The sequence below is a fragment of the Anopheles ziemanni genome, chromosome 3, assembly GCF_943734765.1.
Source record: "Anopheles ziemanni chromosome 3, idAnoZiCoDA_A2_x.2, whole genome shotgun sequence".
In the NCBI taxonomy this organism is placed as follows: domain Eukaryota; kingdom Metazoa; phylum Arthropoda; class Insecta; order Diptera; family Culicidae; genus Anopheles; species Anopheles ziemanni.
Window position 1 is genome coordinate 48,057,486 of NC_080706.1, and position 25,266 is coordinate 48,082,751.

General features: G+C 47.6%; 5 protein-coding genes across 5 annotated transcripts; 3 read left to right on the forward strand and 2 right to left on the reverse strand.

Moving 5' to 3' along the window:
• Positions 1–9,111: 9,111 nt before the first annotated feature.
• On the forward strand, positions 9,112–10,532 carry LOC131284901 (uncharacterized). Its single transcript, XM_058313760.1, has 2 exons — positions 9,112–9,184; positions 9,247–10,532. Exons 1-2 carry the CDS (start codon positions 9,112–9,114, stop codon positions 10,530–10,532), a joined length of 1,359 nt encoding a protein of 452 aa, XP_058169743.1.
• Positions 10,533–11,651: 1,119 nt separating this feature from the next.
• On the reverse strand, positions 11,652–15,493 carry LOC131288977 (eukaryotic translation initiation factor 3 subunit A). Its single transcript, XM_058318163.1, has 3 exons — positions 15,308–15,493; positions 11,889–15,191; positions 11,652–11,817 (listed from the first exon to the last, which is right to left on the reverse strand). Exons 1-3 carry the CDS (start codon positions 15,354–15,356, stop codon positions 11,759–11,761), a joined length of 3,411 nt encoding a protein of 1,136 aa, XP_058174146.1. The 5' UTR covers positions 15,357–15,493; the 3' UTR covers positions 11,652–11,758.
• Positions 15,494–18,259: 2,766 nt separating this feature from the next.
• LOC131287549 (AN1-type zinc finger protein 2A) lies at positions 18,260–19,194 on the forward strand. The gene is made up of 2 exons (XM_058316606.1): positions 18,260–18,357; positions 18,435–19,194. Exons 1-2 carry the CDS (start codon positions 18,260–18,262, stop codon positions 19,060–19,062), a joined length of 726 nt encoding a protein of 241 aa, XP_058172589.1. The 3' UTR covers positions 19,063–19,194.
• Positions 19,195–19,268: 74 nt separating this feature from the next.
• Positions 19,269–20,039, reverse strand: LOC131286765 (vacuolar protein sorting-associated protein 29). Its single transcript, XM_058315763.1, has one exon. It carries the CDS (start codon positions 19,912–19,914, stop codon positions 19,366–19,368), a length of 549 nt encoding a protein of 182 aa, XP_058171746.1. The 5' UTR covers positions 19,915–20,039; the 3' UTR covers positions 19,269–19,365.
• A 2,039-nt stretch (positions 20,040–22,078) lies between these two features.
• Positions 22,079–24,187, forward strand: LOC131286405 (eukaryotic translation initiation factor 3 subunit D). Its single transcript, XM_058315352.1, has 4 exons — positions 22,079–22,218; positions 22,332–22,451; positions 22,548–22,695; positions 22,759–24,187. Exons 1-4 carry the CDS (start codon positions 22,140–22,142, stop codon positions 24,173–24,175), a joined length of 1,764 nt encoding a protein of 587 aa, XP_058171335.1. The 5' UTR covers positions 22,079–22,139; the 3' UTR covers positions 24,176–24,187.
• The last annotated feature ends 1,079 nt before the right edge of the window (positions 24,188–25,266 follow it).

Here is a 25,266-nt window from a genome sequence, read left to right on the forward strand (position 1 = left end):
CCCAGGCGGTGATTGAGTGTTTGGCGCGCGGGAAAGTATGAAACCATGTCGTTCGTTCTTTCAATTCGGTCCCGGTCTTTTCTTCGGCGTTTTCAGCCACGACCGGCGTAGGCCGAGGCCCCTGCAACACGTTCATGAACCGGAACGAAGGCAATCATAAATTTGATAACTTTGATGAAATTCGAAATAGCGAGAATCGGGTCGCTCGGAATGCCACCCGTATATCCGACCGTGGCGATAGGCGAGCAGCGTAGGATCTAAAACAAAAAAAAAACGTCAAGAACGTTCCTCCGGGGTCTTCCTCGTAAATCCCCGAACCGTGTGACAAAATTATGGCAAATCGATTATGATGTAAAAAACAGTTGCCGCCCCAACCTCCGAAAACCTAACGAAGCGTTTCTTGCGGGCGACCGGGGGTAGATCGGGGAGGGCCAGGCCAAAAAGTAGCTGGAAAGCAACACACGGCCCCCATCGAGACCGGCCGGGGTGGAACGCCACCGGCCCCATCTTCGAATGCGCCAAGAACCGTCCAACCAGCATCGTAAATCGGAGCCCGGTTTTGGGTACATCCATCCGTTGGGAACCTCGTTGCCTCGGATGGGTGTGTGCCGGAGGCGGAACTTTTTCTCTCCCGGGGACATCAAACCGAAAACCGCAGCATTTTGGTAGATCACCGCAAAGCGAAGGGACGATGCCGGAGAGGATGAAAATAAATCCTGCCCGCACCTTTCGCTCTGTTGCGTCGAAATTCCGTCCGGAATCGTCCGGCGGTGAACAGAAAGCGAAGTAGTGATTTTGGGGGCCGTACAAATCACACAACCATCCACATTAAGCGAAAGTATGTGTGTGTGTGTGAGGGGGTGTGTGGAGGAATGAATTAATAAAAGGAATATCTTCCTTCCAAGGTTTGGAAAAACAGGGAACCTGCGTGACGTTTAGGGGAGGGTTCCGGTTTATGTTTTATTATGACTTTTTTTCTGGGCTACACGCCGCCGCCGGGTGAGGGATAATTGAGTAGTAATGTAAGATTTGCGAGCACGTTTACTTCCTAACCGCTGGCACGTGACGTGGTGCGAGGTGCCTGCGGAAAAGGCCTTTATACAGCCGTCGGTTAATTCGCTGGGAAGAGAAATGACGTTCAAACAGAGGGGAAACTAACGACGGGTTAGCTAATTCAGCTGCCGTCGGGCAAACGAGCAACCTAATCAAATCTATGTACCAAAAGGATGCAAGTGGAGAAAAACCAAGCTTGAAAGCATCTGGTAAAATGGAGGAAATGATATTAAATTGATTCAAATTTTTCTCGTTTGGAACATGACCTCCAAAGTTAACGAGGTATGTTATGCTTTATCTTCTGAATCGGTCGCCCTACATTTGATTTCGTCCAAATTACAAGAAGTTCCAGCACAATACTGTATATTAAAGATTAAATCAATCACCGCATCGAAAAAACCACGATATGCGTCGAAATTATACAGTAAGGGTTTTAATATAAAAGAGCTTTGTAATGTGATTTGTGCATAGTGTTTATGTGTTCCACGTGAAACTTATAAGTTCTTATAAGAACCATTTCTCTTATAAATTTGGGTGTACACTTTTTGATGAATCCTTATTCAATAAAGCTTAAATAGTTTACCTACGAAGTTGGAAAATTCACACAATTTGAATCCACACTCACTGGGCTCAAAACCCCTTTACAATTCAATGAAAACCTATAAGTGATAAAAATTAAATTCCATGAACAGTCCTCTTTATGGAAAATTTTTCCATAAAAAACCCTCTGATCATCATGTACCGAAACCAATCCGATGAAGTGGTTCTGCTGAACGGGTCTTTATTTACGATCAGATTTCCACAAAAGCCCTTGCTTTCGATCCGATTTCATTAACCACCACCTCTGCGCCAAAAGGGTTCCATTCACAGTGATGTGTAAATTAATGAAAAATGGGCCGAAAAGAAACACGTAGACTCTAAATCAAAAGTCGATTCTTCCATCAATCGAATGCAGTTTTATTACCGAATGCTGTCCCACGCAGACATGGCTACGTTTAACGCTTTTCACCAAAGTGAGTGAAGTGTTGCAGCTGATGTGCATTGTGTGAAGGAAATAAAAGAAAAAACTCACACTCATATAAACCTGATGAAAAGAAGATCAATGTGAAACTCCGGGGTGTGTCGAATAAACCAGCCCAAAAGGTGCGGTGGGAGTATGCAATGTACGAGAAGGATAACGAGCAAAGTGGAAACGTACGCCACCTTCAGGTTGGGGGAGTTGAGGTGGCGGATAGAACTATCGCAATCAAGTGGCTTTATTGCCCACCCGAATGTGTGTGTGTGAATGTTTGAGTGCAAGTGTGAGTGTTTTCCCCTCGCACGATGCTGGAGCATAAAAAATCGAACGAATATTTTTATTGCACCACTTCATTCGGTGGGAAAGTATTGAATTGCAGTAATAAATATTGCTCGCGAGAAGCGAAATCAGCAAAACGGGCTCGAAAGCTGCCGGTGGTGGTTTGTGAGTGGCCAACTGCTGGAAAAGCGCCGGAAAAGCGGTACTCGAAGTTTATGAAAAACGCTCTCGAACGGAGACAACAGCTAAACCGGGGTTCAATCGATTGCTTTTATCGAACGGAAATTACCGGACGGCACTAGGAGTGTTTGATTTGGTTTTTTCCCCCCCACGAAAAACTGAAGAAGAGCAACCGTACGGGAAAAAGGCCTATTTCACAAACCGGGGAACGGGTTTATCAACGTTCAACGTTCTGGAAAATAAACACAAAAGCGAGGACTAATTCTTCTGAGCGATGGATTTTCTCGTCGTGTTCTCGGAATGCGTTGCTGAATTCTTTATGATTATCGATTTGGGAGGCATATTTATTGTCGAATTCTGAACGAACCCCTTTCCCTACCCTACTCCTGGCACGGGAAATAGGAAAGCCAAGATGCATAGCGGGGAATACAACATTGCAGATTGGCGTTTATGGAAGAATTTACAAATTAGAAGAAAATAGAACTGAATTTGGCCAATAACCTTTTTCCTCTTCGACTGTAAATGCTTTCGTAAGGCGCCAGTGGAACAATATTTCGATAGCATTCTCTCCCATGAACGCACCTTTCGCAAATTTGCATCAATAAATCCTATCGAGACAAGGAACATTCCCGAAGCGATATGCACCCCCTCGACGGTGAAGTTGGCTGATCAAACGCATCAACCCCGAGTCGGGCTAGCATGATAAATCTTTAATTGTGTACTCCTTTCATTTACCTTGCATCGTCTCGTAGGCAGGAGCCGGGATAGGGAAAAAGATAAAGAGCGAGAGGCAGAACTGACCCGGGGAGTAGACTGAACTCCGCCGGCAGCTGAGATCCGTTCCGTCGCACTCATCAATTGATATCCAATTCGAGCCATATATCCATGCCGACGGCCAACGATACCGGACCGGCTCCGGTTCGGCAGTTGCTAGGGGAAAATTAGTTCCTCAAGAATTTAATCTAAATCACTCACTCTCCTTCTCCGTCCCACTTTCTCCGGTGCGATCCCGCTGCGCCCTCACGCTCGTCACCCAAGGAAAGTCACGACCAACCTTCCCGGGAGGATAGCAGGAAATTTTGAGCAGGAAACTAATCATAAAATGGACATGTGACACCGGGCGTGATTGTTTGGCCCGGTAGCCTCTGCCGCCTGGCTCAAGCTGCGGTCGGTGGAACTTCAATCACACACAGTTTCGCTTCTCTCCATCGGGTGCCCGAGTTCGAGACCCTGCTGGCCACGTCCGAGAACCGCCGGCAACGCTCCAGCGCTTCGGGTCGCTTAATTACGGGATGGTTGTTTAATTTCTCCCGAGGACCCATCGACTCCGAACACGGTGTCAGCACGAATGAATATCATCAGCAGTATCTCGAGTTTTAAACGGGCGAGTAAATGAGATTAAAATCGAGCACTAATTATACCTTGATTTGACCGTTTGCTACGGCTCGGACCGGCCAGGGGTTTTCCTTTCGGCTGGCCTTCGACGAAGAAAAGCGCCGGACGTCACAAACCGACGTTCGCCCCGGTATGTCACCCGAAGCTACCAAACTTTGCCGACATCGGACGTGGTAAGGATGTCCTTTGCGACGGGTTGGGAAAGATATCTTAGGTGAGTGTTTTTGGTTTGGTGTACTTCTTTTTTTCTGTTCGTTCGGTTTCACTTCGCAGAACATTCTCGAACGTGGCCCTTTTCGCCGGCCAGTTGAAGACTCTTTCATCCGGTTGGCAAGGAAGATGATAGATTTTCTATTTCAGATAAGGATGTTATTTAATCGCTGCTCACCATCGACAGTGGCAGGATCGGCCTGGTCTACCGGCGGTGGCCGGTGAAGATGATTGAAAATGGAGAAAATTGGATAGCCACGACGCAATGAGTTCGAAGTTACGCTCGCAGGGCTTTAGAGCGTGAGGCAAAAGGGCAAGGGCTTAAGAGGCGATGTCAGCAGAAACTAGAACCGGCGACCCCTGCCGGTACACGGGAATATAATTTCCTCACGGTCGCCAGCAATCACGGCCGATTATTTTTGGAGAAAAGTCGCTTTGCTTCACCCCCACGCTGGCGTTATTTGGAAAGTGACTTTCCGTCACGCGTAGGGCAGGTGTTTGCGGGTGACCGACAGGGGAACTTAGAGATGGGACTCATCCAAACAACCATCGCACCATTATCGTCGAGTCGAATCGAGTGGCGGGCAAAACTTTGTCATTTGATTTGGAAAAACTCCGAGCAAAGTGTTTCCATCGAGCGAGCACTGGAACGGCGCCTGGTGCCTGGTGGCAAACGGACTAACGGACACTGGCCCGTTCGGGTGTCAATCTTTACCAAATGATGAACCCAAACCGAGGGCAGAAATGGGGGCCCCCCAACCTCTGTCTGGTGCCGCGGGTGGAAAGAGAGACCAATTCTCCATTTGTCATTTTGTGGAACGAGTCGTCCGAATAGAAAGAAATAGTCCGAATAAACCCCCATATATTTGTCCAAGAGCAGCGAACAGTGTGCACCAGTAGACGAGGATGGAGCACGCTCCTGGTGGAGGCCGAAGGGCAGACTTTGTTTTGGCAGCACAAACTTTGCCATCAAAACAAGATAAATATTAGATGTTTGCTGGTACCCGGACTGTCGGCTGCGGTTTTTCTATTCCATACGTCAAACCAATCTCAGGTGAAAACGATGGATTTTTCTATCATCCCTCACCGTCTGTGGGTAGGGAAAAGCGGGGCAATAGACACCGGGGGTGAAAATTAATTTATTTGTTGGATCTACACTCCCTCCAAATACTAGGTGTTACCAGTAATCAATTATTACTCAAACAGGAATTTGCAAAATCTATAACCATGAGGCGTTAAGCAACATACAAGATCATGTTATTTTCTTTTATTAAGTCTGTAGTAACGACTTATAGACATCAGATAAAAGTCGAATTATTCTTGTATCTGTATCAAACGCTGTTTTATGCTTAGAGGCCAACGAAGAAAGCTATCTTGCGTGCATACGATTTTATTAAACTTGTCTTAAACGATAGAAATGGATGCTTAATGCTCCTAGATTTCATATTAATTTATTTTTTACCACAAAGCTCACCGTTTCGAGCCGAATTACTGAAAGGCAATCAATTCATAACGAGCTACACCGGCTTACCAAAACCAGCGCCACACGTGCCATCGGAAGGCCGTCGATGTTCATGCTGAGCATCCATTACACGTGTAACGTTTTGTGAACTGCTGGTGCACGTGTGTGCGGATGCGTGATGTTTCGACTAGTAGATGGAATGGTTTTTTGTTTGTTCTAGAAACGATCAGAAATGCTCCATTGTTTAAGGTATTGTTTGATTTTGCGTGTGTTAGAAAACATGCACGCAATCGTTTGCACAACAGTAGCTCCCAAATGCTTTACTGTTGAATGTGTTTTATTTTTTGGGCTCGGTTCAACTGAGGGAATAACGAAGCGAAAACAAGCAAATTTGATGTTCATTCATTCATTACGATCAAAAATAATCATCATCGTGCTTTAGGTGTACGTTTAATCTTTTCAATTATGTCCGTATACAAATCATCTTTCATTGTTTAAATCAAAAAGAAAACATTTTTCTCTGTGGACAGTGAAATTTTTATGAGAATAATAAAACAGTTTAAAAAAGCAGAATACTTGAGATTAATTAAATGTATAATTAAATGTACACGAAGTGCTATCACACGTTTTTTATTTGCATAGTATCATTGCGGATGATGTTGCTCTCTGCATTGATACAAAAATAAAAATAAAAAGAATTATAAAGACCATTCATAAAGATATAATTGAATTCTATTCATTTTTCTATTGAATATAATCAAGTAACACTAATTACCTCGCGTTGTACTTGTTTCAATGGCATGAGTGTTTGTGTGTTTGAACGTTCGTGTGCTAATTTCATGCTGCAAGGAAGTGTGCATAATTTGAAAAAATCTCATGAATGCCGGAAAATTTTATGACGCTGGGAAGATTGAAACTGCGCGGTCGTGATAAAAACCAAAGTCTAGGATCTAGTTTGAACACATTTATATCCTCCTTTTATATTTCTACATTCGACAGCGACATGCGAAAACCGTCTTTTCCACCCACCATGCGTTTCTACGTGGAGGAGGGTGGTTGCCAGTGCTCAGCCATTTCTGCTGTCGCTCCATTCGACGTCACCCTTGTGCCAACCCCTGCACCCAGGGAAAACCCCTGCACTTTGTTTACTTGCTTTTCGCGCATAAATTAACGAACTTTTGCTACACTGCACGGTGTCAACGTTGACACTCGCGCTATGAATTAAAACGATTGCGGAAATTGAGCGACACGGTGAAACGAAATGGGCAGCGCATCACTGTGGTTCGAGGAGGGGGAGAGGGGTGGAACATTCTCCGCACAATCAGCATTCACCACCGACGACCGCGACGACGATGGAGAGTGCACTCTTTGCGAGACAACTCCTCGCACTCAAAGAAGAAACTAATTAGAAAGTATTAAGGACATTTCAGAGGAAGGGTTTTACCCTGGTACGTTGAATATTATGCTGACTATGTCGTAACCGAGGAACTACCACGCTTTCACTCGAATATGCTACACTAATATGCATGTCAAGCACTAGCGTATGCATTTAACAAATAGAGTAGTTTTAGTATGGTTGATAGTAAAAAAACATGTGACAAATAAAATTTCACAAATCTCTGAATTGGCACTTACGTTCAATTGTATGCATTATTGCATATCCGTTGTATGGCAAACCAGAAACAAAACATATTAATTTACATTCTGGATCAATGCAAAATTCGTAAAGTTGGCAAAAAAATTCAAACAAAAGATGCACATAATACTAAAACTTATCAATGACGAACCTGACAAATCCGTTCTATTTTCCAGCTCCATTGTGCTAGGCAAGGATTAATTTGAAAGACTTACTGAATGATATTCGATATTTATCGCTGGCTTTGGATGGAATTTCCAAGAATTATAACTCTGCTCGGAAACCAACAGAGTTCCAACCAACGTACCCCATCTCAATCTCTTCCCGAAGGTTTAATCCATCTGCCAGCAGGCGGTGAAATCCCGGGACAATAAAGCCATCATGCTGCTGCTAGCAGGAAAACTAATTAATGTAGCGATCCGGATTCTCATAATTTCGAGCCCGTCGTTCGAGCAGTGATTTCGTCTAGTTCAGACCACGGGAAGAGGGAGCTTTTTTATTCCTATGCGACAGAAACGATAAAAATGGGTTGAAGCAAGGGAATTCGCGAATAAAACCATCCTCCTGAAAGCTGACAAGTTATTATGCTCGGATGAATAATTACCGTTTATTCATGCATCCCAATTTAGGGTGCAGCATTTTTAACAGACTTGCTCTAAAATTGAAATTGCACCTTCTAGCGATTTGTAAACAAAAATCTTAACTCTAAATTCGCCACCAATGGTAATGACGGTAAGAAGATACATCCTAGGTCATGTTAAAAATATTTGTAACATCGTAGTAACACATCAGCAAGTTGAGAAAAACAATAGGGAAACAAATAAATAGATTCCGTGAAAACCCAGTAATTGAAAATTTAGTAATTAAAAATTAAAGAAATAATCATATTTGTGCCATTCATCATTATGTTGCCATTGAGTTACAAACTGATCAACTATCATAAAGACTTCTCTAGTGTGCTACTTTCTAGAGCCTTCTTTCGTACAAGTGTGACAGAATTTTCAATTTTTTTTTATAAAAAAAACATTTGAAAACTACCTGACGTACGACTAAATAGGGCTGATGCTCTGTTTGTGCTACATAATGTCTTAAAACTCAATAAATGTGGAAGCTTATGCGTCACAAACACAAAATACACTTCAGTACGTTGCATCCCGTGCAACGAGTTAAAATATACAAAATGCATTTGTTGAATGAGAATTGAAGAAAGTCTTACAACACGAACACACTGTTTTATATTTTAATTCTATGCAAGTTGTTATACTCCACTGATCAAATCGGCCAACGGTAAGTACGTCAATAGATGGTGCAAAACACGTATTTAAATTTTCACTACGCCATCGATCGCCATCCTAACCCTTAATCAGTCATCGGGCTGGACGAAACCATCCACCGGACAGTCGATGCTGATAAGCGAGAGAACCAAACTGAAATCCCGCGACGACCTTCCAGTTCTTTGAATCCGGTCGGTCACCACAATGATCGCCGTAGATGGTGAAAGTCTTACATCCCCTTCTGTTCCACACGTGAGTGTGTGTGTGTGTGATCGAACCATTCCACTCGCACTCTGGTTGATGATCGATGGTCGGATCGACTGCAACGCCAGCATGGTACAGTCATGAGCTGATAGCGGATGCTGATAAGCGGTACGCGTTCATCCCAGAAGCTAAGGTCGCTATGTCTTCGGTTCGGAGCAATCGTCTCGAGAACCGGAGCCAGTAGTGAAGCGGCAACCGACGGGTGAACTTTATTCCCGCAGCAAACGTCCTCAAGGGGAATTTTACCTTTTTTGATTTTTTTTTTTTGCTTTCAAATTGGTTGTTGTTGTGGAGGCCGCAGTGTTTCCCTTGGTTTACAGTTGCCTAGTGTACGTGTACGATGGCAAGAGCGCTAATCGCTCTATTGTGGATCAATTTGATCGCCCTTATCAGCGTGGGTCTGTGTTCGGGCGGTACGTACAACAACGTGGTGCAATGTATTCGGTGCTAACCTTTGCTTAAATTCCTCATACAGCACGGAACCCGGATGGACCATCGGGTGATGACTCGCTACAGGGGCCCGGCGAGCAGCTGCTGTCGGAACAACTGTTCGCCATCATCGATCTGTACAAGCAGGAAGATCCGGTAGGGTTGCCGGGTGCGACAATCCCGGATCCGATGCCCATTCCGGAGATCAAGCAGTCGTTCTCGTTCGCCAAGATGCACCTGCGCAATGTGCTCGCGCGCGGAATGTCCCGGTTCCGGATTCGCTACTTCCGGACCGAGCTGAACAGCATGTCGGTACGGGCGCAGATTTCGATCGACGAGATCGCGGTGAATGGTAACTATACCATGAGTACGTTCTTCAACCGTGCCGAGGGCCCGTTCACGGTGCTGATGAAGAACGTGCTCACCAACGCGAACGTCTCGCTGGCGGTCGAACGGGACGGTACGCTGCGCACGAAGGACATCGAGCTGGACATCGCGTTCGACGATCTGGCGATGGACTTCCAGAATCTCGGCTTCATGGGGAGCATCTTCCAGAGTGTGGCCAACTCGGCGTCCAACCTGGTGTACGACACGATGAAACCGTTCATGCTGGCCGAGGCGTATGCGAAGATCCGCGAGGAGGTGGACACCCGCATGCTGAACGTGACGGTCGAGAACGGGTTCGTGCTGCCGAACTCGATCTCACCGCTCGACATGGCCATCGGCGAGATGCGTACGCTCGTGCGCAACAAGGGCCTGGACCCGTTCCTCGTGCCGGACTACAACAATACGGCCGGCATCTTCGGTATGCAGACGATGCACACGTGGATTACGGGCGGCTCGAGCTTCTACCGCTACGGGGACATCTCGGTGACGATGGAGAACAACACGGCCACGCTCGGGATGCACGTGGCGACCCAGCGCATCGTGGGTTCGACGCAGTGGGAGGTTTCGATCGGGCGCGGCATGCTGTCGCATCCTGGCCGGGCCCAGTTCACTGTCGAGCACATTCGGGTGGCGGTTCAGATCGAGCAACCACTGGATCTGCGCAAAAAGATCAAACTACGTGACATCCAGCTGGAGCTTGGCAATATACAGGTGCGCTGTGACGGAGCTGGAACGTTTGATTACATCATCGAGGCGGCGGTTAACATCCTTCCGAATCTGCTCCGTTATCAGCTGATGGATGCAATCGAAAACCCGCTGAGGATACGCATCCAGGAGAAGCTGGACTGCATTAACACGGAGGCGTTGGTGCGGAAGTACGCGCGGGAGTTTGAGCAGCATGGTACCAACATCAATTTGCAGGATTTGGAACTCTGCCAGACGTAGATAAAGCATTATGCTTTGGAGCAGCATAACTAGGAGTAGAACTATGACAAAAAATTAATGAAAAAAAAATAGAGAAAGAGGAAAATATTGAATATGTGCGAATACGTGAAGTGATTACGTACACTACGATTACAAGAACTCGTTAAAATGTAACATACATAAACATATGAATAAATTAACTTGTATCCTATACATATTGTATTGACCTATATTTTCTAGCAGTTTCGTCGTTGCGAAAACCATTTCCATCAATTTAATTTTATTAATTGTATTCTCTTTCATACCCATGATGCCTGTTGAATATGTTTACAACTGTAAAAGTGTTGTACAATGCTGTGAAAATCAACATTGCATCATCAATCATCGTAGATAACGATCTCTGATCACAACGATCACATCGATTAAAATTGATTCTCAAACCATTTCCAACAATACCCCTGTATTCAACGTAAGTGAACATTTGTTATTTAAGCTTTATTATTTATACTGAGAATTAAACAAAATTATTTATACTGAGCAAAAGGAGATAACGATTTTTAGCAAACACGGAACAAATCAAACGTAACCAAATGATCAAATATTTCCACATAAGAACCGGTGCAACCGATGTCAAACAGAACCAATTTCCACGAATATTTTTTAAGTGTAGTGACGCGCTTAGTTCCTTGAGCTTTTATCACTGTAATTTTCAAAAAACTATTAATTGGTGGTATTTTTGTGCTCCAAAACATAAAAGCGATTTATAATTGCTAGAAACTAATCTTCTATGAAGGAACGAAAGTATCACGTGCATGGCATCTACTGTCATCTTACGAATTGAAACATGAGAAGACAAAGTTATTATCCCATTTTTATAATTATATTTTGTTACGGAGTTTCCTAAGCATAATAATTGCTACGAATAAATGTCCAATAAACCACGCACGAGGAACTCGGAGTTGTTCCAAACTCCAAACAGTATCGATGCAAATCCTCCTATTCCACTGCCACAACGTCTTTTAGCAGCTGAGTGGCGTAATTATTTAATGGTTCAATTCTATAGCTGGTATAGTAAAGAGAAAAGCAATACAAAAATAAACGGATACACAAACCAACGGCGATGCTGCATGCATGCGTCGATGGGTTCAGATAGGTTAACAGGAGCGGGGGTTGATTTACTTGTGTGCCAGAGAACACTAATCACTTAAAGGTAGTTTAGGCCCCCTTGCTGGTAGGTTAGTCATCCCCTAACGATGCTTGACATCCGTCCATCCGTCCTCATCGGGACCGGTGTTGCGTGGGGGTACTGGAAAGGAAATGGTAAAAATGGTCAATAACTATCTGAACGAGGGAAAAATAAGCCTTGCAGCTGCATACCATTTTCCTGCGGGGGACGCTGCTCACGCTGGGGACGCTCTTCCCTTGGCTTGGGTGCGTCCTGCTGTCGGGGAGCGGTACGCCAGCTGCTTTCACGTGCTCCACCACCGGCACCTCCCTCTTCACGTGCCGCCGGAGCACGCCGATTATCATCCCGATTCTCAGCGGGTCCACGGCGCCACGTATTATCGCGATCGCCACCAGCCGGGCGCGGTCCACGATCGTCACGACGGTCGCGATTGAATCCGCCACGATCATCTCCTCCACGGCGTGGTGCTCCTCCTCCAGGAGCACCCTCACCACGACGACGATCGCGATCATCCGGACCGCCAGCTCCGGCTGCTGGTCCACGGCGAATCGGACCACGATCTTCCCGATCACGATCCTCACCAGCGACTCCACGGCGAATCGGACCACGGTCGTCCCCTCCACGGCGAATCTCACCTCCGCGACGCGGCCCATCGCGTGCACCGTCCTTATCCTGATCTTCCGGGGCCCGGCGCCACTTGTCGCTGGCACCGCCTTCCTCCCGGGCTCCTCCACGTGGGGCTCCGTCACGTTCGCGTCCTCCGAACCGTCCAGACGATTGCCAAGCATCCTTCTTGGGCTCGTCGGCAGCACCACCCGGAGCCGGTCCCTTGCGCCAATTGTCGTCCTGCTTCGCTTCGCCACCTCCACCAGCACCGCCAGCACGTCGCTCGCGCCATGTGTCCCGTTCACGGCGGTCGGCTTCCTTGAGCCGTTCGCGTTCTTCAGCCAGCTTGCGCTCGACCTCCTCCTCCTTGGCCCGCTGCTTCTCGGCAATCAGCCGGTTCTTCTCGTCCTCGATACGACGCTCCTCGGCACGGCGCTCACGCTCGATGCGCTCTTCCTCTTCCTTCTGCTTGCGAATCTCCTCCTCGACGCGTCGCCGCTCCTCCTCCTTCTCCTTCAGCCACTTCTGACGGCGCTCTTCGCGACGTTTCACCACCCGGTCGGCCAGACGGCGCTTGCGTTCCTCCTCGAGGGCCACATTGAACTGCTTCAGCTTCTCCGCGAACTGATTGCCGCGCTCGTTCTTCAGCTGCTGCCAGTAGATCTCGCGATCGGGCAGCATACGCTTCAGCCGCTCCTGGCAGGCTTCCGCGTTCTTGCGCTCGGCGATGGCCGCCTCGATGCGGGCCGCTTCCTGCTTCTCCCAGAACTCCTTGTCCTGCACCGCACGCTCCTGCAGGTACTTCTCGATCAGCGGAATCTCCTCCAGGCGCTTCGCTCGCTCGAAGTAGTCGACCTTCTTCTCCTGCGTCTTCAGGTTCGTATCGTGCGCCTTACGCTCCTTCAGCCGCTCCTCGGCCTCGCGGGCCGCAATCTCCTCCGCGTTTAGCTTGCGGATCTCCTCCTCGTCCATCTTCTTCAGCAGCTTCTGCCCGGTGGCCGTCTGCTTGATCTGCTCGATCTTGTCCTTCATGTTGCGCTCCTTGATCATCTGCAGCTCATTCTCGTGGCGCTTGCGCTCGCGCTCCTCGTTCTCCACCTCCAGCCGGCGCTGCTCGGCCAGCTTGTGCTGGCGCGCCTGTTCCTCCTGCATGCGCAGCTCTTCCTCCTCGCGCTCTAGGTTCACCCGCTCGATGTACTCCTTGCGATCCTCGATCTTCTTCTGGCGCTGCAGAATACGCTGGTGCTCCTTCTCGGCGTTTTCCTCGTACTGGTGCACCATCTGCGTGCGCAGCCGCTCGCGCTCGGCCTTCTTGCGGTTCGGGTTGATCGTGGCGATCGCACGGTGCAACACCACCGACATGTTGACCAGCTGCGAGCGGATCTGTTCCGACGGCATCGACTGCAGCGTTGGGCCGTCCGGATGGTCTTCCCGCTGGCTTTCGCTCAGATCCGTTCCGAAGTGCACGCAGTTGTTGCGATGGTCGATCGTGATCTGCATATCGTTGTGGCGTACACAATCGACCAGAATGCGCTCCAGGTAGTGGTAGTCGGCAAACTTGGCCAGCTCGAGCAGGCGTGAAAACTCGATCGTTTGGTACACCTGGGAAATCTGCCGCACCAGACGTACCAGCGTGACGTCCTTCAGCGCCTGCACGTACTGTACGTACGGTGAGTTCGGGTCGGCCTCGATCTCGTCGATGATCTTCTGGACGGAGTTGCACAGATTGAGCGGATCGAACTCAACCTCGAGCAGCTGGTAGAGGTTGCGGAACTGGGGCAACGCCAGCTGGAACACGTTCAAACGCAGCAGTTCCTTCAAAAGCAACGCCCGGGAAGGCGATTGCTGCAGACCGAGCAGGAACGCCAAGCGTTGCGCCTTCTCCATCGGACTCTTGTCGGTTTCGATGAAACGATCGAACTCGGGATGGGCCGATGGAAGCGGAATGGCCAGCGTGGCGATCAACACATGAGTAGTCATGCGCTGAATCTCCTCGGCCGTAACGTTCTTCTTCATGTCGCGCGACAGCTGGAACAGCTTTAACAGGGCGGCAGCATGGAAAAGCTGGTTTCCGGCCTTCCAGAAGACCATCGCCAGCTTCTGGTAGTACAGGGCCATCGTTTTCGGTAGCGGCGTCTTTTTCGAAAGCGTCATCAGCCCGTGAATGTCCTCGATGGCCTTGTACGCTTCCAGCCACAGCTCCATCTGGATGGCCGAGTCGAGCTGGTGCAGACGAGTCTCGAGGTTGAGCTGCTGCGTTTCCGGCTTCGAGATGCTCACGTTGGCCGTCTGCGACGACACCTTGCAGATGTCCTCCAAGTGCTTGCGCAGCTTCTCGCACAGCTTGCGGAACTCCATCTTGCGATTGTACTTCAGACAGAACTGAAACGCCATACGAGCGATGTCGTGATACAACGTTTCACAGTGCGAGTTCACCTTCAACAGCTCGAGACACTGGCAGTAGCTCTCCCACAGGAACTTTACCCACGGCAGCAGGATCGTACGGTCGGAACGGTCCTGTGCGTCTTCACCACACACCGCACTCATGAGGATGGACTCGGGCGTCGCCAGATTGTCCAGATCGTCGATGTCCACGATCGCCTGGGACGACTGCTGCTGGGCCTGTTCCGTGCGCTCCTCGGCCATCTTCAGGTAACCTCGGATGACATTCTCCAGCGAACCAACATTCACCAGCTGGAACATGTTACGGTACTGGAACAGTCCTTCCTTCGCGATGTGCGACTTCTTCAGCTCGACGCAAAGGTCCAGATACTTGAACATAATCGGCTCGATGATCGACTCGGACCAATTGTAGTTCCATTTCTTCGCGCGGAACACCTCCTGCAAGGTGTCCAACGCACGGGCCTTCTTGCCGACATCGATGAACTCTGTGGACGAAGAAACCGCCGACCATCCGGCGGGCCATAACAAACAAATGCATCATCAAAACGTGGACCTTTGACGTGTCGTCCATGTTGGATTTCTCTTCGGCTACCCCACTTACCGTTCGCTCTTTTCAGAGCATTTTCCGGGCGTTGTACGTAGCGGGACATGCTTACATTCGTTTGCACTGGATGTAATTATACCTCAACTTGATGCTCGTAGGCTTTTGCGGCGTGCTAAGCACGAAGAAAAGGGTTTTTTCACGGCAAAAGGTACGCACCAGTCGGTAACCCCGTATTACTCGCGTTTTTTGACAAATCGCGAAAGGGTTGCGTAGTGTTGGCAGAATCGGGACTCGGAAGATTCGAAGATTCGATCCCTAGAGGGATTCTAAAGATTCGAATCCCATTTGACGGATTCTAAAGATTCGAATCCCATCTGACAGATTCTAAAGATTTGAATCCCATTTGACGGATTCTAACGATTTGATTCGATTAGGATTCGAATCAGATTTGATTGGTTTGGCACTCGATTTGATTCGATTCTGACTTGTTCCTAAACAATGATGTGAGTCGAATTAGTCACATAAATAGTCGATCTAGAGATTTCCTGACTAGTCGATCTAAAGAGAGAAAAATTCCTGGAACCTATTTTTTACCTAGAAATACAGTAGAATGTCCATTATCCGAGTTTTTCTACCCAACCAAACCCATTTCATCAGGACCAGACCATTTTTACCGAATTCTGAATCGGATTCTGGGGATTCTGATTAGGATAAACAATTTCCAGACCGACATTGATTTGTTTACATGATGATGATGATGATGATGATGATGATGATGATGATGATAAGAAGTCCCACCGCTTACCCCTACATAGGTTTGAGAGGGACGAAAGTATCTTACGATATTAAATATAAATCACCAAACGAGAGGGGGCATTGGGGCATTACTATCCAGAACAATCGTATCCAACTCTGCTCCATTCATACAACGGTCGCCATCAATTGCACAAGGAGGTTTCCCAACTAGCAAAAGGAGACCACTTTCCGGAGTAGGGCAGATATTTTCGCACAGTTTTGGTTAACACCGCCAGCTATCTATGATTGATAGTGTGGTGAAACCCACCCACTTAAGGGACCTGATCTCGTTCCTTCCATGCAACAGCCCCGAGCAATCACCTCGAAAGGTAAATCGCCGAGTCCCCCAAGGTTAACGAGGCACCACTTTCCGGAGTGTAAGAGGATATTTCTGCTCTGTTTGTAGTTCTCCCCGCCAATTACCATTGGTTGATAATGTGGTGCCACTATCAAGCACAGAAAGGGACCCAACTACAGCGAAATGTGTTGATACTATTAGTTCTTTTCGTACTGCCATGACCACCAATTGTCCTCATTTACACGAGCGTGTCTCAAAACTATGTAGACTCATTCATTCTATTAAGTTAAATTAAATAATAAAAATAATAAGTCCCGGTTCATTGTTTTACTCATCATCATCATAGTCAAAGACCGTGTTGACAAATGCAATACTATGGGCTCAAAAACTACAACATTTACTAAATACATTGCAAGCACAGCGTCAGACTACCCGCTTTACGTTATACGGCGCATAGGCGTTTGAACTCCCTAAGATTTCACGCTTGTTTAATCTCTCTCGGCATCCTGTTGTACTATTGTACTCCTTTGCAAAATAACGAATTTCGGGCGTTTCCAGACAGATAGCCGGGAAGTCTTGGCTCACCGGTATTACGAGTGTGAGTCCTGTCTAGCTTTAACTACATTATATCAGCCATGTCTGAGGCGCTATTTCTGAAGAATGTTATCAGAACCTCAAACATGTTCGTTCCGCGATAAAGTACCCGCCTGGGAAGTGCGGAAAAACATCAAAAGGACTTGCTTCACTGTTTCAGTGACCCACGATGGATTCAATTTGAATGATAACGCTGTCTTAATTGTTTTTAAAACATAATAAATGCTACTCTTCTTGGAATAAACTCGGGTAAATCAGTTAGTCTGCATATTCCCCAAAAGGACTAAATTGTTCGTGTTGTTTGAATACAATTAGAAGAATAATGTCAAGTATATTGATATTCTTATGCAAATCATTCATTAGAATAAACACATCATATGAAAAATCGGCATTAGATGAGCATGTATGATATGACGGATTGGGATTCGGATTCGAAGATCCGGATCTCAGAATGGATTTGAATCGAAAGATTCGAATCCCTGTAGGGATTCAGTTTCCCCATCACTAGTTGAGCGGCCGGTGACGTGCAAAATGGCATTTTGACAGCATCGGTTTACAGCGGTTCAGATGACGTTGATTGATATTCGCAATGATTTATTTCTCTCAAAATCACGAACAAATTACATCATGGTACAAAAAGTAAGTGAATTTTCTTTGGGTTGCTTTTATTCACACTTTAAACGAAAATCATTGCAATTTCACAACTTTTATGATTGAGCCGCTGTACGTTGTTTCCCAAGTGTTATATATATGCCATATAAACCTTGATGATACTGCTGTAAGAACAGTTTGACAGTTTATTCGATGTGACCAAAGTCTACAAAAGAAGCAAGGTTAAGCTATAGCATAAACATGTCTACCGCACAAGAAAAAGGTAGAAATCGACACAAAAAAACAATTTTCAAAGTGATATTATGGATATGAACAACTAAGTCTAAAATAATACACCTAGAACACATTGTGACAAAGATCTGTAAGCAATGAATTGACAACCGGTTTCCACAGGAACGCCAAAAACGCTTATGTCTTGACCTTGTCTGCAGCAACCTAGTTCCAAATTGCATCAGAAAAGCGTGGAGTGTTTAGACGAATGGTTGTTTCTAAATCGAATGCGTAAATTTTGTCAAGTCATCTATTGCCAGGAATATACGCGTATGTTCTAGTGCTCAGTTGCAAGCATTTATCTCCATAAATAGACTCGCAGCATAACTGTTTTCGTTATTCGATTAGAAGTCAGCAGCAAAGTTTGGTGCACAAAGAAGTGACTCATCCGAGGCACGTCATTGTGAAGGCAGGAAATATACGAACGACAATCTGCTACGATGGAGTTTCCGCATTTGGGCAAACACTGCTCCGAGCAGCATTGCCATAAGCTAGATTTTCTACCGATGAAGTGTGATGCTTGTGGTGCAATCTTTTGGTAAGTGTTTTGACACCAGGTTTCCTTACTTGTTTCCGGGCGGATTGTGTGATTTATTTGCTCTCGTTTGTTTCCAGTTCTGACCACTTCAGCTATAAAGATCACGCTTGTCCTTCAGCCTACAAGAAAGATGTGCAGGTGCCAATCTGTCCTCTGTGCGGGGATCCTGTACCGACGCCCCGAGACGTGTCGCCAGACGTTACCGTGGGGGCACACATAGACCAGTTCTGTAAATCGGAGCGAAAGAAAATCTACACCAACCGCTGTTCCTACCGCAACTGCAAAAAGAAGGAGCTTATCCCTGTGAACTGTAGTGTGTGTAAGCTTAACTTTTGCCTAAAGCATCGCCATACGACCGACCACGAGTGTCAGGGTTCCGCGGCCGGCCAGAGGAATCTCACAGCAACTGCCGCCATTCAACGTCAAGCCTCGAAAACAAATGCCTTGAATCCGTTCTCGGCCAGACCAAGTGCCGTCAGTGCTCGTTCCGTTAGCAGCTCGGTTAACGAGCACATAGCTATCGTTCAGGGTGGAATGTCGGAGGATGAAGCGTTAGCGCGTGCCCTGGCCTTATCGATGCAGGACGAGGACGCCCAACAGCAACGAAGCAACGATGCACGAAATCCATCCAACAATCCAAGAGGAATTGCCGTTGGCAATGGCAACAGCACCAGCGGCTCAAAAGATCGATGTAATCTTTCGTGAAACCCCTGTCCGCCTAGCGGCTTAGGACCATTCCAACTATCACAGTCGAAGAAGACAATCAGCGAATCAGATGGGCATCTATTGAAGGAATTTTGTTATATGTTTTGTTGTATGTTTCGGATAGAGCTTGAAGGACACGGTTGCTTTAACTTTTACTACTAGCAGCAGCACCAAATGAAAGATTATGACGTGTTTTTAACCATGAATACAATTATATTTATGCATATTTAAATTCACTTCTCATTCTTTGCTTTATTATTTTCTATATACGTGTGTTTCGTTCCGGGCAGGACATGTCATTTATCAATTCTTTTTATATTCGATTCGTTCGACTTTCACATCGTCGCCCACCAACTGATAGACGTACGTCACCACGGTCGTACTCTGGATGTCCATTAGCACAAACGACGGAATGACGGCTGTGTCGAGCGGATTGTACGATCCGGTCGCTGAGCCCGGGTTGATATAGAACTTGTTTTCGTGCTCGTACGCTTCGAACTTGTGCGTATGGCCCGAAATCAGTATGTCCACGTCGAGCTGTCGCTGGATGAGTGCTAGCGCTTCCGGATCGCCCCACGGTACCACCTGGTGCCCGTGCGATAGCCCAATGCGGAACTGTCCCACCGTGACCACCTTCTGCTCCGGGTAGTTGCTGTTGTCGTCGAAATCTCCCCGCACGATGTGCACATCGTTGGCGAGCGTCTTCAGGTAGTCGTACGACTCCTTGCTGCACAGATTTCCGGTGCACAGGATGTGGTGTATACGCCCTGGGACGAGCAGTTTCTTGAATTTGGCCGGAACACTGCTACACCGGTGGGGAATGTGTAGGTCACCGAGCACTAGCACCAACATCTTTGCATTGGTCGGACAAGCTGATGGGCGTTTGGTAACTTTGAGTTTAAGTGCTGCGAATGGCGAATGTTGATAAAAGTAAATGATAACAAGTGACTAACAGCGATATGTCTAGGAAAGTTATGTTTTTCGTTTGATAGACCAATTAACTGCAATATTTGCTTCTCTTTTCTGACCAGAAAGAGATAGCACATGACGTTTGTCAAGTTTCAAAACAATCTTTTCGTTGAAAAGGCCTTTTCAGAACTCTATAAAAAGAGCATTTTCTGTTTATTATTTCTAAAATCATAGTTTCTTTGAATTATCTGTATTTTTTACATGTTTCGGTTTTAGTGATAAACCAAATATAAGTTTTATTTTGTTCAAATTAAATAAATTTAGACCGCATCAGATCATAATGATACTATTCTGGCTGCACTTTCCTCCCTAAAGCCCTCTTCCTCCCCTAGTCCCGACGGTATCCCTTCTTGCGTTCTTAGGGACTGCAGGGATGCTTTCACCCCGATACTGGCTCGCCTCTTCAACCGCTCGCTCACCGAAGGGGTTGTGCCGTCGATGTGGAAGTCTGCCTGGATGGTCCCTACTCACAAGAAGGGCTGCCGTTCGACTCCCTCTAACTACCGCGGTATATCCCACCTGTGCTCCATCGCCAAAGTACTAGAATCCGTTGTCCATACCTCTCTCCTCTCTTGTTTCTCTTCCTACATCTCTCCTCACCAGCACGGCTTCATGCCTTGTCGCTCAACTTTGTCCAACCTGATGACCTTAGTTAAATGCGCCTTTGAGAACATCTCGGCCGGAAGGCAGCTCGATGTCATTTACACTGATTTCAAAGCCGCCTTCGACTCGCTTCCGCACGATCTTCTGATGGCTAAGCTTGAGCGGCTTGGCATCCGTGATCCTCTCCTATCCTGGATCAAGTCTTTCCTGACCGGTCGCATCTACCGTGTGAAGGTGGTCGATTGCTTATCGGACCCCTTCCTGGGTGTCTCTGGTGTCCCCCAGGGAAGTGTTCTTGGTCCCCTCCTGTTCTGTCTTTTCATCAATGATTGTACGAGCATCCTTCCTAGTGACGGCCACCTGCTCTACGCCGATGATGTCAAGATCTTCCTGCCCATCTCCTCATTTACTGACTCCTGTCCCCTCCAAAGTGTCGTTGACGATTTCTCGGCGTGGTGTATCATCAACGGACTCACGCTGTGCCCCGATAAATGTTGTGTGGTATCGTTCGGCAGACCTCGTAGTCTTGTCCATGCGGACTACACGGTTTGTGGGGTCCCCCTATCCCGTGTGTCCGTGGTCAAGGATCTCGGGGTCTGGTTGGACAGTGCCCTCACCTTCGACGCACATCTGAACGCGACCGTTGCCAAGGCGAATAAAATGCTTGGCCTTATAACACGGATTGCGACTGAGATTCGCGACCCTCTCTGCCTCAAGTCGCTTTATTGTTGCTGGGTCCGCTCTGCCCTCGATTACGCTTGTGTTGTCTGGTCTCCTCCAGGGGTTACCTCCATGAACAGGCTCGAGGGTATTCAGCGGAGGTTTACGCGGATTGCTGTCCGTCGGTTCCTTGGTAACAACTCCTCTCCTATTCCGTCCTATTCCACTCGGTGTCAGCTCCTGGGGTTGGAGGAGATTTGCCTGCGGCACAAGAACGCTCAGGCACTCTTTGTCGCGGGCGTTCTCCTCAATCACTTGGATGCCCCTTCCCTCCTGTCCTCAATCCCTTTCTATGCCCCATCTCGCCCACTGCGTGATAGGCCCCCGTTGGCTATCCCCCGTCGCCTCACCCGTTACGGCCAAAACGACCCGTTCCTCCGCGCACTGTCTGCCTTCAATGACGTTTATAGTCTGTTTGACTTCAACCTCTCCATTCCCCAATTCCGTTCTCGTCTCCTCTCCTCTCCTGCTTAATCCTTCCGTTCGGTGACCCTGCGTCCTCTACCCTTTGCTTTGTAATTAATTTTAAGTTTAGACGTTATAAAGCCCTCGAGGCGAATAACAGTAAGAGCATATGAAATAAAAATAAAATAAATAAAATCATGCAGTAGTTGAAATACTGCTTTTTGTGCGTGTTGGTTGTCAAAGCGCATTTGACAAGCATTTGACAGTTCTGTGGCAGCCACGTTCGGCTCGAGTTTCTCGACGTTCACTTTTTCAGACAACTTTCTTCTGTGTCGAGTTTTTAATTCGGAAAAACTAGGCATATTGTCGGTGCGGCAGTGATGAGCGAAACTATAAGCTGCACGCCCGAAGTGGCGACGTTTGAGGTTCCGCAGCTTCAGTTCAACGAAGATGGCTGGGGTAAGACGGGCACTTCTAGTTCCAGCCAGAGTAGGGACGAAAGCCCCCGGCTCTGCTTCGTGCCGACTCAGCAAATGTTCTTATTCCTTATTTTCTCTGTGCGTTTCCTCCAGGTCCATGCGAGCTGCCGGAAGCGTTTAAGGACATTCCTTATCAGCCGTTCAGCAAGAGCGACCGTTTGGGAAAGATCAGCGACTGGACTGGCACGGCCCAGACGGACAAGAAGTTTTCGAGTGAGTGCAACCTAACCTAACAAAGTGGCGCAATGGTTTTGTGTTGTTTGCGAACAAAATCTAACTGAACTGTCGGTTGCCATTGGCCATTTTTAGATAAGTATGCATCCCAATTTGGCGGAGGTAGCCAGTATGCTTACTTCCACGAGGAGGATGAGACCACATTCCATCTGGTCGATAATGCGCGGATCCAGAAGCCTCCGCATCAGCGAGGACGTTTCCGAGGCAACATGCGAAACAATCGGTAAGTTGTAGGCTACTTCCGCTCATTCCCGGGTCGAAATGCTGATCGTGTTGTGTGTTGCAGCTCTGGCCGCGGTCGTGGAGCTCGCGGTGGTGTGCAGGTTGGTGGCATGACGACGCTTTCGAAGGCTGCTTCGAAGCTGCGCGATCAACGCCGTGGCACGACCCGTAAGTGGGGTATGCGTGGCCCACCGCCGAAGATCCGTGACGCGTCGGTTACGGTCCGGCCGGACTGGGTAACGATCGAGGAGATGGACTTCCCGCGGCTGTCCAAGCTGTCGCTGCCGAGCGTGAAGGAGGGCGAAGACATCATGACGTGCGGTACACTTGAGTACTACGACAAGACGTACGATCGCGTGAACGTGAAGAACGAGCGGCCGCTGCAGAGCGTCGACCGGATCTTCCACACCGTCACGACGACGGACGATCCGATCATTCGGCAGCTGTCGAAGGCGCACGGAAATGTGTACGCCACCGACGCCATCCTGGCGACGATCATGTGCTGCACGCGCTCGAATTACTCGTGGGACATTGTGATCGAGAAGATCGGTGACAAGCTGTTCATGGACAAGCGTGACAATACGGAGTTCGATCTGCTGACCGTGAACGAAACGGCCAGCGAGCCGCCACAGGAGGACGGCAATTCGTTGAACTCACCGCGCAACCTGGCCATCGAGGCCACCTTCATCAACCACAACTTTAGCCAGCAGGTGCTGAAGAGCGGCGAGAAGGAAGCGAAGTTCAAGTTTGGCCATCCCAATCCGTTCATTGGCGATGACGAAGATGGCGAGGTGGCCAGTGTCGCCTACCGCTACCGCAAGTGGGACCTCAACAATGGCATCACGCTAGTGGCACGTTGCGAGCACGATGGTGTGCTGAAGGTGCCCCAGGGTGACACCCAGTTCCTCACCATCAAGGCGCTGAACGAGTGGGACTCGAAGATTGCGAATGCCGTCGAGTGGCGCCACAAGCTGGACACCCAGCGCGGTGCCATTCTGGCCAACGAGCTGCGTAACAACTCGTGCAAGCTGGCCAAGTGGACCATCCAGGCACTGTTGGCCGGATCTGACCAGCTCAAGTTCGGATATGTGTCCCGTGCGCACGTGCGTGACTCCTCGAAGCACGTCATCCTCGGTACGCAGCAGTTCAAGCCGCAAGAGTTCGCCAATCAGATCAACTTGAGCATGGACAACGCGTGGGGCATCCTGCGGTGCATCATCGACATCTGCATGAAGCAGAAGGACGGCAAGTATCTGATCATGAAGGATCCGAACAAGCCGATGGTACGTCTGTACGACATCCCGGACAATACGTTCGAGTCTGACGGAGAGGACGAGGAGGGTGACGACGGAGAACCGTTCCAGCCCATGTACGGCTATTCGGCCGCCGGTGGCAGTGCTTCCGCCACCGCACCGGCCACCGCATCGACCGATGCAGATGCTGCTAGTTCTGCCACTAAGAGTGAAAAGGAAAGCGCTTAACAGTGAGGCCAGCACGTTACCCGTCTTTCGTCTTATTAGAGCATCGCCACATTTAATCAACTCATTAACTTCAAACGGCTGCAACGCGACGTATTTGTCAAACGAGGGCAAATCAGAATCTTAGCGATTGCCCGTTTGCAGCCGATTGCAGGCAATTCTGAAGTAGGGACGGTTTGTCACTCATCCGTACGCGAAAAGGTATTCTGAAAGCAAACAATTATGAAAACAATACAAAAAAATGTCCCGGATAGAACATCCTTACCCGGGACTACACAAACGGTGCCCCGTTCTTACGATCTCTTCTTCGTATTTGAGAAACTTGCATCCGGATGTTAGGTAAGTATAAGAGTTTTATTTTGGTAGCCATGTGTCGAGGTTATTGGTTCACCATGGCTGTTGGAGTTTAGTTCACCATGGATTTGAGTGTTTCATTTTCATCGAAACTTATTCAGCTGAAAGCTTATTGCCAATCTTATTTCCTATGGATAAGAGGCAAGATCAAGCTGAAAAGCGTTGAGCGCCTTGTTTAAATTCGGTATCGAATCGTGAAACCGGAATAGGGCACCACCAAACGCTAGGTGGAATTCGATGACAAGTCTAAGAAGAGAGTTCACTGAAAAATAAGCTCAAAATTGTCTCACTCAAATCTGATTTCCAACAAAAAGCATTACAGTTATTTCTACCATACGATTCCACTTAAGGTTCGACTTTAAAATCGTCAAACAAAAACCGCATCCGTTTGTTAGCTAACTTTAGATACTTCCAAATTGTAAATAAGTTGCAAATTCCCTTTCTTTAAAAAGTCTATCAAAATTTTACATTAGTTTCTTCTGCTTGTTAATGAGAGAAGTTGTTTCATTAACCGTATCTTTCATAATCCTATCATTTAACAGTAGAATACATTGCTTTGGAAGCGTGCCAGAATGCTTTTCAGCGGTAATTTTGACCGCTCTTTTCAACACGCTATAACTTCGTCATTTTTGATGATTTTTCAAATCCGTAAAACCTTTCTAGCGCATACTTTTTTCTGTATTTGGGTAGCACGTTTTGAAAAAACTCAATTTTGACCCTTTTTTTGCTTTACACCGAGC